This window comes from Ranitomeya variabilis, chromosome 1 (assembly GCF_051348905.1).
Source record: "Ranitomeya variabilis isolate aRanVar5 chromosome 1, aRanVar5.hap1, whole genome shotgun sequence".
In the NCBI taxonomy this organism is placed as follows: domain Eukaryota; kingdom Metazoa; phylum Chordata; class Amphibia; order Anura; family Dendrobatidae; genus Ranitomeya; species Ranitomeya variabilis.
The window spans coordinates 232306601-232319652 of record NC_135232.1 but is presented as its reverse complement, the minus strand read 5'-3'; the positions used below and the strand labels follow the sequence as shown (position 1 = coordinate 232319652).

General features: G+C 48.2%; 2 protein-coding genes across 2 annotated transcripts in view; one reads left to right on the top strand and one right to left on the bottom strand.

The window, feature by feature from the left end:
* AACS (acetoacetyl-CoA synthetase) overlaps positions 1-13052 on the bottom strand; it is a 157586-nt gene that overhangs the window by 57362 nt on the left and 87172 nt on the right. Inside the window, exons 6-7 of the mRNA XM_077293263.1 lie at positions 4252-4366; positions 3827-3908 (exon numbers count right to left, since the gene is read on the bottom strand). Of these exons, the coding sequence (XP_077149378.1) occupies positions 3827-3908; positions 4252-4366 (197 nt within the window). The remainder of the gene's footprint in view (positions 1-3826; positions 3909-4251; positions 4367-13052) is intronic.
* Positions 1-13052, top strand: part of LOC143811948 (uncharacterized) — a 230289-nt gene that overhangs the window by 190493 nt on the left and 26744 nt on the right. The gene's annotated exons all lie outside the window — the stretch shown is intronic.

Below are 13052 nucleotides of genomic sequence, written 5' to 3'. Positions count from 1 at the left end.
CTCTTATAGTGCGCACAGTTACAGCCGCAGCCACTGGCTTCCAGCAGTGGCCGGGCTCTTACGGGTGCCCACTCATTAAGTTAACGAATATTCCCTCCTCTCCACTCCCATAGGCGTGGAGAGATGCTGGCAGCGGAACGAGATGCTGCGAGGGCGCGCAGGGAATGTAAGTGGGATGGGTTTTTTTTATAGGGATGGGGACTGGAGCCATGCTTATAAGGATAGGAAATAAGGAGCCATGCATACAAGGACGGGGATGAGGAGCCATGCATACAAGGGCGGGGATGGGAAGCCATGCATACAAGAATGGGGATTGGGAGCCATGCATACAATGACGGGGATGGGGAGCCATGCATACAAGAATGGGGATTGGGAGCCATGCATACAAGGACGGGGTTGGGGAGCCATGCATACAAGGATGGGGAGCCATGCATAAAAGGACGGGGATGGGGAGCCATGCATACAAGGACAGGGATGGGGAGCCATGCATACAAGGACAGGGATGGGGAGCCATGCATACAAGAATGGGGATGGGGAGCCATGCATACAAGGACGGGGATGGGGAGCCATGCATACAAGGATGGGGAGCCATGCATACAAGGACGGGGATGGGGAGCCATGCATACAAGGACTCTCTCCATTCTTGTATGCATGGCTCCCCATCCCCGTCATTGTATGCATGGCTCCCAATCCCCATTCTTGTATGCATGGCTTCCCATCCCCGTCCTTGTATGCATGGCTCCTCATCCCCGTCCTTGTATGCATGGCTCCTTATTTCCTATCCTTATAAGCATGGCTCCAGTCCCCATCCCTATAAAAAAAACCAAAAAAAACCCATCCCACTTACATTCCCTGCGCGCCCTCGCAGCATCTCGTTCCGCTGCCAGCATCTCTCCACGCCTATGGGAGTGGAGAGGAGGGAATATTCATTAACTTAATGAGTGGGCACCCGTAAGAGCCCGGCCACTGCTGGAAGCCAGTGGCTGCGGCTGTAACTGTGCGCACTATAAGAGAAATGAATATTCATTGCCAGTGCAGTGAATATTAATTTCTCTTTAGCAGCGGGCACAAGCTTTAGCCGCAGCAGTCGGCTCTGCCTCCTGTAACCCACTGCTCCACCCCTCCCCTGACGTCTTCTGGGGGCATTTTCAGCACAAAAAAAATGTGCTGAAAAACTCGGCTTATACAAGAGTACACATGGTACCTATCATTCCGATAACAAAGATGGGGGGGGGGGGGGGGGGGAGACAAACCAGGAATTTCGTCCATTCACTAGTGCTGTAGGTGGTCTCAATACGATGGTACAGAGAGGGGGATTTGCAGATACAGTAACAACCGTTGTTCAGGCCAGGTTCAGATGAGAAAGTGAAAAAGTGTATGACAATGAGTCCAATTTACATCCGGAAAAAAAGGATCAGTATTGCCATCCGTATTCCTTCAGTGCATCAGTTTTTATATATCAGCTATTAACATATGAAAATGTATTTGATTTTGAAAACTGTATTAAGAATTGTAATGTATTCAGAAAAATTAGATACAATACAGATAATCTGTTTGGAATCCGAATTTTATTTGTGTGCACTTATAGACTTCAATGGGCGAGTCTCCAGACACTAGTGCATGCTGTGATGTTTTCTTTTTTTCAAGTGAACACTTGGTCCATATCAAGATTAAACTGAACAGCCCTATCCAATAACATTGGTCCGTGTGCGATTTGATTTGAACACGGACAGCCCTAAGACTAAATAAACCACATCAGTGATGACCCCTGGTTCACTTTTCAGAACTGGCAAGAAAAAATGCCCAATGACTTTCCAGTACAGGGGACTATTAATGATTTAGGTCAGGTGTAGACAGCAGTCGTAGATTCTCTCATCCCAGAAAATTGGGTCTATTATGCAAATCACCCTCTGATCAGAGTGTGATCTGATTTTCTGTGATCAGGAAAAGGAGATAAAAAGTCTCAATCTTTTCTATTCTGTCAGTCTGAGGAAGTCAGACTGCACTTAGGCTACGTTCACATTTGCGGTCAGCGCCGCAGCGTCGGGCGCCGCAGCATCGCCGCATGCGTCATGCGCCCCTATATTTAACATGGGGGCGCATGGACATGCGTCGCACTTGCGTTTTGCGCCGCATGCGTCACTGCGGCGCCCGCGTCCGGGCGCAGAGGACGCAGCAAGTTGCATTTTTGCTGCGTCCAAAATCAATGAAAAAAAGGACGCATGCGGCACAAAACGCAGCGTTGTGCATGCGTTTTGCTGCGTTTTTGTTTGCGTTGTGCGTTGCGGCGCCGACGCTGCGGCGCACAACGCAAATGTGAACGTAGCCTTAGATGTCATCCGAGTGCAGTCCAATGTTTATCATGTACTTACTGACTTGAAGAGCCGAGTGTGATCTCAATATCTGAGATGGTCAGAGAGAAAAAATGTGCCCGGCTCCACATACTAACATTCATCCGAGTGAGAGATGCTGGTTTATCGGATCACAGTTGGACCGAAAATACAGCTATATGCCTGAGCCTTTATTTATTTTACTCATGTATATAGTGCCATAAATTTCACAGCGCTCTACAAACATCAACATCACTGTCCCCATTGTGGTTCACAATCTAAATTCTCTATCAGAATGTCTTTGGAGTGTGCAGATGTTGTCCATGGTGGGATACGAATCAAAGACCCCATTGCTGCAAGGCTACAGTACTAACCATTGAGTCACCTTGTGGCCCATGCAGATGACCAGCTATATCATTATTGGTCTGCTCATCTGACACTGATAAGCAGGTCTACTTGGAGATCAAGTTTCAATACTTGGCAATGCTTCTTGCATGCTTTAGTCTGTTCTTCTGTGCACGACTACTCGTTAGGCGCTACATAAAGGATTTCTGTCAGCACAAAATGACTGTTCAAACCAAGCACAAGCACTTGGTGCACCCTCGGTGTAGCCAAACAGTTCAGTGCACCTTCCCACCTACTTGTTTTCCATCTACCCTATCTCAGTCTTTTCTTGCCTCCTGTAAAAACAGTTCTATCAGTTAAAGAAGAGCAGGACAGAGATGTGAAACAAGCATGGGGGAAGGTGAAGTGAACTCCTCGGCCACACCAAGGGTGCACTAAGAGCCTTTGCTTGGTTTGAACAGTCATTTTGTGCTGACAGAATCACTTTAATCCAGACCAATTCTCCATGCTGCCACTAACATTCCTTGCTTATATATTAAAAAGTGTAATCAGTTGTCAAAGTCCAGGACTTGTTAGAATAAAAGACATACTAGAGTATGTTCACAAAGAAAAGGCTGAAGCAGAGTTGTAAATGAGAACCAAGTATTACGGCGCAGAATTGCTTTTGCAGAACGACAAATTAAAAAAAGAAAATGTATACTCTTAGCACTCCCATGGGTGCGGTGGCCCCTCAGAGCTCAGCTGTAGAGGGAGACTTGGATCCAACATGGTGGATTGCACCATCCCGAATACACGGTTCATCAATGGAGATGGTCACATATGGCGGTGACTATAAGGCCGCCTCCACATCCTTTCTTCAGTGTTTTTAGTGGCATTGTTTACAAGATTTTGTTGTGCCATTTTTTATCTTATTAATTTTCTACATTTTTTTCCAGACCTTTTAAGTTCTACAGAAAACTAGAAAAAAAGTCAATGAAAATTCCACAAGCAATAAAAAAAATGTGCCAGATTCCAGTCTAATGCTTCTTGAGTAATACTGTATATACATAATTATACTGAAAGAAAAGGACGGATATTTCATGAATTATTCATTTGTCACATCTATGAAAGAAAACACACTACAATGGCTAGCAGCCCTCATCCCCACCAACCTGTTGGGAATCTTGGAGATGTCTATTTTATCCTTTGGGAGAACATAAGGGATGACGACAACTTTCTTCAAATCTGGTAATCCTGAGGAAAGCAGAAGCAGAGTGGTATTCAGCTACGAGAGTGGGATGAGCAGGCAGAGAAAACAGAGCGGTTCGGCATTGCTGCATTCTTAATAGACAGAGCAAAACGATGGATAATTCCTTATTAATGCACATCAGTCCCACAGTGAGCTCTGGCTCCGTACACTGGGTACTTAATGGGAGGGAACTACTAGCAACAGATCTGTGAGAGTGGCTGGTGTCGGACCCCCACCAATCTGACATTGATGACCTATCCTAAGAATAAGTATTGTATTCCTGGACAACCGCTTTATAAACCACCTGTACCCTGTACTAGACATATGTAATTGGATGCCAGCCAATACCTTTCACCACATTCTGAAGTTTCTCCAAATGACCATGTTCCTTCCCGTTATAAACTACGGCCTCCACTGAGAAGATCAACTTGGGCTGAATCTGGGAAAATCTGTCCAGCACTCCCTAAAGAAAGACAAAAAAAAACAAACACTTAGAAGCTAAAAAGGGATTGTTGCAGGTTTAAAATAGACGTGGTTAGCAGCAGCCAGTTATGACCGCTGCAGCCAATCACTCGACACCAGCCATACATACAAGCATCAGGGATGAGATCAGCGATTGGCTGCAGTGATGCAGTAATTGAAGAAACACTGATGAGGGACTGAATAAGTATATTAATATTTTATCACTTGTCCTGCATTTACTTCATTAAAAAAAAAAATGAGGTAAGCCCTTTTGAAATAAAGCAATGAACTTTACTGCTGTTAGCATACCATGTGTTTTTTTCTAAGATCTCTTCTGCTATTCGCTAACAATTGTTTTTTATTCCCTCTCAGTGGTAAAAACCTGCCCTGACTTAGGCTCATTCAGATGTCTGTGCAAATTGGTCCGAACATGGACGGCAAAGCATGGACTCACTATGGCTCTCCCTACCAGACCGTGACAGCCTCACAGAAATATATGAAGCCATCATGCTGCGGTTGGGAGACCTGCAGCCAGTCTGTGGTCCGAGCGATTTGCACAGACATCTCAATGAGCCCTTACTGACACAAGTACCACAGCTCATAAGAAGTGGGCGTAGAGTCGGAGTCAGTGTCCAATTTTGTGGAGTCGGTATAAAATAGAACGACTCTGACAATATATCATAAATTGTGTACAGTAGTACAATGCAGGATGTGCTGTAAATGTTTTCATAAGAATTTGGGAAAGTTATGAAATGTCTGTATAAATGTTCTGTTCTTGATGTAAGGATCTCGGCTTTTAGCTGAGATGAATCTGTGCTGCACTTTATGAACATGCTCAGTAGTGAGGCCGTGCTGTGGAGTTGGAGGTTTAGGTGAGATGAATCTGTGCTGCACTTTATGTACATGCTCAGTAGTGAGGCCGTGCTGTGGGGTTGGAGGTTTAGCTGAGATGAATCTGTGCTGCACTTTATGTACATGCTCAGTAGTGAGGCCGTGCTGTGGAGTTGGAGGTTTAGCTGAGATAATTCTGTGCTGCACTTTATGTACATGCTCAGTAGTGAGGCCGTGCTGTGTGGTCGGAGTCGTGGAGTCGGGAAATTGAGGAGTCGGAGGTTTGGATTACCGACTCCACAGCCCTGGTGGGAACTCTGCAACATCTAATGGGCCATATATTCGCTTCGGCTCTGCCAGTTTTCTAACTTTTGATGTTTTCATTTGGGGCTTAGTAGAAATAGACGTGCACTAGATGCATATGGAAAGCTTTGTTATTTCTGACTGAAACATTATCAACCATTTAGTGGATGAGGTATACAGGCTGACTACCCCAAGGGGCCCCTCTTGATGTTTCAGAGAGCTTTCAAAATAAGCTGTTGTATATATCTTGTAAAGTTTCTCTTACTAAGAGTGTTGGGGGACACTCACTTGGCCGCGATATTCAAGCACACGGGCACGGGTTTATAAAACAAAGCAGTCCATGCGGTTTATTAAGCCTCATAAACTGGGTTACGCACAGTTCATAACATGAAACACAACAGGCACCAACTGGTGATATTTAGTTGCAGCTTCAAACACTTCCGTGTACGGCTTTGCCTCACGGACACTAACGTGCTGGGCCTCTCACTTCGCCCAGTTACCAGGGTGTCCGTACGCCGTACACTACACCAACGTCCCAAGTCACAGACAGCACATGTGACTCCGGGTTGCCGTCTCTAAACACGCTGGTCCTCCCTTAACCAGTTCCCAAGGGAGACCACACAGTTCATAGAACTTCACAAGCACTACCGGCCTGTACGGTACCTGACGGGAGCTCCGGCTCCACCTGCTGACTCCTTGCCAGTCCACACCTCCGGGTAAGCTGCCTTACAGGGATCACCAACTTGCCTGGCCGGCACACACTAGTTAGTCCAGAGCCACTGAAGGATTGTAGCTTCCCCGGATCCACTGTGCACTGCTCCGGGATCCGGTCCTCCTACTAGGACCTCCCACGCCAGCAGGTGCTTTCCAGGAAGCCTCCTCTCAGGCTTCCAACACAGGAACACACCGAGCCCTCAGGAACTCCCTCAGGGATTTTGCACTTGGACCCTTCAGGTCCAAACACTGGAACCACACAGGAACATGTGACCCACACTCTGGTCACGTTATGTACCTGGAACCACACCCACAGTAATGGATCACATGGGCTGGTCACGTGATCCTGACATCACTGCAGGTCAATTCTCATGGCCTCAATGCAACTCCGTGCACATCCCGGGGAGACCATGCAGCGCCCCCTACCTGTTACAGGGGTTACTGCATCACATATATCACATATCCCCCCCTCTGTTCACACCTGTAGGGTTGAACACCTGTCATACACGTGGGATCACGGGATATGTCATGCACGTTGCCTTGCCCTACCTGTCGAGAGAACCGTCTCAGTCGGTTTTGAGCATCACACAGACCCATCCAGTTGTTGAGTTTACCCCGCCCCCAGCGGTCAACATGTAGGCCTTGAGTTTTGGCCCTTAAGTTACAGTCTGTCCGTGACATCAAACCTTTAGTCAAGTTTGTCTCTTTACTCGACCTTTCTCTCCAGGGTCGCCACCCACGGTTGGTACGGACATTAGTCCCACTTACAGTCGAGACTAGCAACTGATCAGAGTCTGACCCTCCATCACTACGTCTACTACTGTACATGTCCTTTTTGTTTCCTTTTCGTTGGGAAGAAGGCGGCCGCCACCTTGTGTTCTGCAGCTGTTTATTGACCTGCCGTCTGTACAGTCTCAGCTGCTCTATTTCTCTCAGGTAGGCCACGCGATACCTCAGGAGCATCCGGATATTCGCTAGACTTTCCTTGGACCCGACAACCAGGAATGACACCATTCCATCTTCACCCACCTGGGCCTCGTCTTCAGCCGGAATCCTCAGTCTCTTCACACCTGACACATCCACCATCTCCTGCATCGCTTTTCCAAATCGGCCAATGAGCTTCGCTACCAGAGCTCTGGGCACTTGGACTGTGTCCTCTACCAAGCCCAGACGACTTTGAGCTTTCCTGGCTTGCTCCAAACAACGAGTGGCCTCACCATTCCCCAACAGGACCCTCTGCTTCGTGCGGAGGCACCGTAGGTGCATGTCCCTCAGGACAGCCACCCTCTTCACTGTGACTTCCTTAGTAGACAGTACCACCAACTGTTTCGTCTCCAGTGCCCAGTGCACACTACACGCTTCCACTGCCTTTTTAAAGGCCTCATGCACACCCTCGCGGGTACATGCATCTTGCGCCTCTACGGGTACATCTATCAAGCACTTGAAGAGCGGAGTCTCACTTCCTTCAAGAACAGATGGCTCCTGCCTTGCCATGGACCTTTCCATCAAGACACCTGTCACAACCGGGTGACCATCTTGTTCTGCTCTTAGCGCCAACTCCTCTTCAGCTTTACTTTCATTACCATTCTGGTACTGGCACGAGAAGTCTGCGACCACCACCTCTTTTCCTTGTAGAGGGCCTTTTAGTGCTTCTCTAAGCACTACAATGTCTTCCTTTAGGTTAGGGTCTGATACACACTTTGCCATCTGAACAGGTGGCCTCTGAGCTCAGAGACTTCCTTCTCCAGCTCATCCACTCTGCGCTCAGCCGCTTGTCTCAGGACCCTTTCTCGTTCGACATGGTCGTTCACCGTCTCTATAACCAATTCCATCTCGCTTCTCCCATCCTCCGGACTGGTGAAACATCCAACACTTGAGGAGGTATTCACTTCCGGCACCATCTCCTTGGTGGCCTCCTCCACTTCTGCACCCTCCGACTCTGCACTGTCAGGGTCGGCCCTCTCTTGGGTCTCAGCGGTGACGTCACTAGGTTCGTCCCTTTTCCCTGGGACTTCAGAGTACTTCATACACCCCAGGTCCTCAGCATCTTCCGTCAATTCCTCACACGGAGCAACTGGTTCAGCCCCTTTGGCTCTTTTACGTCTCCGGCGACGGGAGGAAGAATTGCCTGAGTCAACCTTATTACACTCTTTTCCACTGGAGTCACCGTCTGAATGGGAGTCGCCACCAATCGTCACCACAGGTCCTGGACCCCGTCCTCCACCCGTCAGCACAGGTCCTGGACCCCGTCCTCCACCTGTCACCACAGGTCCTGGACCCCGTCCTCCACCCGTCACCACAGGTCCTGGACCCCGTCCTCCACCTGTCACCACAGGTCCTGGACCCCGTCCTCCACCCGTTACCACAGGTCCTGGACCCCGTCCTCCACCCGTTACCACAGGTCCTGGACCCCGTCCTCCACCTGTCACCAGGGCATATGCGCTTGTTACTGGCCATGATTTATCACAGTCACCCCCAGAATCTGTGTCACACCCCACAGTCTGATGACCCTGCAAGTCACTCTCTGTCTGGGTGTCAGCTCCACGTGTTTTATCCAGCAGACCACTATCAGTCGTATTGTGGCACACTTCAGGTGACGTCAGGTCAGTTAGTTGGACAGTCGCACCTTTCCCTCTGGTCAGGCCTACCTTAGGACTGTCAACTCTAGGGGGCGCCTTCTCAATATTACTAACTGACATCCACATTATGTCCACAAACACTTCAGCCTTTTCCCACAGTGCTACCAAGTCTTGTCCTATTACCATAGGATACGGCAAGATCGGGTCTACAACCACGTCATGGTATGTGGAAACCTCCGCTGCGACAATGTAGATAGTGGCTACCTGGAGATATTCAGTGTCGCCAGGTGACACAGAATCACCTGGACGGGTTCTCAGCACAGACGCTTCTCTCCCCGGGTCTATCAACCCTTGCACACACTTTCCATCCAGCCAAAAAGGACACAGTCGTGACACCTCACTGATTGCCGCCCCTTTTTTGGCTCCGCCCCGTTTCTGGGCAAGTGCTCCGCTTTTTGATACCACCCCGGTTCGAGATTCAGCCCCCCTTCGGGATTCCACCCCTTTTTGGGCCATTACCCCTATTCGGGTTACCGCCCCTTTTTGGGTCTCCGCCCCCTTTTGGGCAACCATCCCCGTTTGGGCCACCGCTCACTATTAGGGATACTCCCCTCCCTGGGATACACCCCGTGGACTCCCCCACAGCACTCAGGCCCCAGTTCGCACAGTACACCCCTTTATCTCTGGGCTTGTACTGGCCCTTTAAGAGTCTGCACAAAAAGAGAAATTTTTTTTTTTTTTTTCGCTATGTCACTTCACCAGCTCCTGCTGGTACCGCCACAGCTCCCGCTGCAGTCACACATAACCGGCACCTCCAGGTGCTGCCAACCACAAGTCACTGCAGCTCCGCCTACTGTGGAACCTCTCGCTGCAACCACGGCTACTCTCCACACGGCTCTGCACGGCTCCACCGCTGCCGCTTGTCACCTTCGTGACCCCGCCGAGTCACAGCAGACGCTTGTCACTTTCGTAACCCCACCGAGTTACAGCTAGACGCTTGTCATCTTCGTGGCTCTGCCACAGCAATTAACTCCACGTGTGCTAGCGGGATTGTTGCCAAAATTCTCCACCAATTGTAAAGTTTCTCTTACTAAGAGTGTTGGGGGACACTCACTTGGCCGCGATATTCAAGCACACGGGCACGGGTTTATAAAACAAAGCAGTCCATGCGGTTTATTAAGCCTCATAAACCGGGTTACGCACAGTTCATAACATGAAACACAACAGGCACCAACTGGTGATATTTAGTTGCAGCTTCAAACACTTCCGTGTACGGCTTTGCCTCACGGACACTAACGTGCTGGGCCTCTCACTTCGCCCAGTTACCAGGGTGTCCGTACGCCGTACACTACACCAACGTCCCAAGTCACAGACAGCACATGTGACTCCGGGTTGCCGTCTCTAAACACGCTGGTCCTCCCTTAACCAGTTCCCAAGGGAGACCACACAGTTCATAGAACTTCACAAGCACTACCGGCCTGTACGGTACCTGACGGGAGCTCCGGCTCCACCTGCTGACTCCTTGCCAGTCCACACCTCCGGGTAAGCTGCCTTACAGGGATCACCAACTTGCCTGGCCGGCACACACTAGTTAGTCCAGAGCCACTGAAGGATTGTAGCTTCCCCGGATCCACTGTGCACTGCTCCGGGATCCGGTCCTCCTACTAGGACCTCCCACGCCAGCAGGTGCTTTCCAGGAAGCCTCCTCTCAGGCTTCCAACACAGGAACACACCGAGCCCTCAGGAACTCCCTCAGGGATTTTGCACTTGGACCCTTCAGGTCCAAACACTGGAACCACACAGGAACATGTGACCCACACTCTGGTCACGTTATGTACCTGGAACCACACCCACAGTAATGGATCACATGGGCTGGTCACGTGATCCTGACATCACTGCAGGTCAATTCTCACGGCCTCAATACAACTCCGTGCACATCCCGGGGAGACCATGCAGCGCCCCCTACCTGTTACAGGGGTTACTGCATCACATATATCACAATCTATAAGGACAATAACACGCCTTCTGGCTTATAAGACTTGTATTCTGCATTTATCAGCAGTTTTTCTCTCTGCATTTACAGTCATCTCTGACTTAGTGGATGGAGACTAACTGTTAAGCTGTCTTCCATACATAGCACACGGAAGAAGGAGATCCAGGTCATTCATCTAGCTGTAACACATCCTCTAAATCAGCAGCACAGAGTATGTCATACAACATTACTGAGCATGGTAGCTGTGAATCCAGCAGCACTGGGGCAAGATGCAACGCTTACTAGAAAGCAGAATCTGTCTCTCTGCCTGGATCACTCCAGCAGTTCTGTCTCCTCCCTCCTCTCCAAAGACATCTATAGGCAGAATTTAAGATGATTCCTAAGGAAAGTGAAAGTCGGTCTTGTCTGTCTAGATGGATTTGAGCAGTTTTTAAGAGTGTATAGTTTCAGGAGGTAGTAAGGGGGAGAAGAAATGGCCCATAATTGGAGAAAGAGGCACTTTTCTCCAATAAGATATATTGCAGTTATATATTCACTTGTATTATTAATTTTAGGCAGTAAATCAAGTTTTGTGAGCAATTCCTTCAATAAATTTCTTCAACAGAGGAAAATTTGCTACAAAAATTCAGCAACTGCCCAATCTGAAATGGAGCTTGCAAAAACCCATGTGCTCGCTGCCGAATACAGCTCAGATACAGAAATTTCTGCAATAAATTCTCAAACTTAAAAAACTTATCTGAAAAGGTTCTGTCCATCTCAGACAGAATATTATCCAGGCACAGCTCCAAAACATAGAGATGCATTCGCCCCATCAATAAAACATCACCGTGGACAGCCCCTTTATTACATTCTGTGCCCGCATCATTCATGCCGATGTCACCACTCGTCTGCAGCCACAAATAGCATCTTATCATCCTGCTGCAGCAACGCACACAGTAAATGAACCATCACTTACACATCGGCGCTGCCAGGTAGCACCTATAAAAATACTTTCCTTACAAAACACACAGGAAGCTTAGGTCACGTTTCCCTAGAAGACATGCGCTCGCCTACAAAACTGGAGGAGCAAAATATATACAGACAGATACCAATGAGGTAATGAATCAGATCTGGAGGCAGAACAGAAGCAGCAATATAAAATCAACGCGCTACATATTAAATCAATGAATGCAGGGGAGATGAGCGGCTGCCGTTCTTATCTGGTCCGCTTATTGAAATCCAAACTAGAAATAGACATCGGACCCTAACAGAAGCCCCGGTAATCCATGTAGACTGACGGCAAATAGATGCATCCAGTGGCTTTTCAGAGATGAAGATGAAATGATAGGGAACAAAATGAACAAAAGAGAAATCTAAATCACATTAATATTTGGGGTGATCACCCTTTACCTTCAAAACAGCAATTCCTCTAGGTACACAGTTTTTGAAGGAACTTCTGTTGGAAAGTTATCCCAAACAGCTCGGAGAACTAACCACAGATCTTCTGTGGATGTAGGCTTAATGTCTCTTAATGTAATTTACTTCTGTGTCTGAATCCTCTCCTAGGACTTCTGCCATTAGGTGGCGCCCTGCTTTACTGCTAACAGCATTGTGGGATGTAGACGTGGTTCTCTATTACAACAGTCTGGCTGGGACTTGTGGTTCAGCCTAGACAGGGAGTCTGCGTCTTACTTACTACAGGGTGCAGATATCGGTCAATTAGTACTTCAGCTGAGTATTTATTTTTCCAATTTGGAAAATAAATGTCAAACTCTGATTAGTTGGGCAAAAAGGAAGCTCAATATTGTCTTTGTTTTGCTCTCTTGCATTATGCTATGGCCGATACATGTGGCAGTGTAGTCTTGTGTCCTCTATGTCCCAGTAAGGTCAGAAATATCTGAGCAGAACACGCCTCTCATACATTGAACATGGGGACATGCTAACCAGCAACCATGCTATCTTACATTGTATTTCACATACTGCTTAGTAGCAAATACTGGGAAAGCTCCCATCACATAGGTACATAGGTCAGAGACTTAGGCCATGTGCACGTGTGCAGTATTTGGTCAGTATTTTACCTCAGTATTTCTAAGCCAAAACCAGCAGTGGGTGATAAATACAAAAGTGGTGACTAGTGTTGAGCATTCCGATACCGCAAGTATCGGGTATCGGCCGATACTTGCGGTATCGGAATTCCGATACCGGGATTCCGATACTTGCCGCGTATCGGATACCGGAATCGGAAGTTCAAAGATTCAAAATGCAGAAATTCAGCCAATGAGAATGAT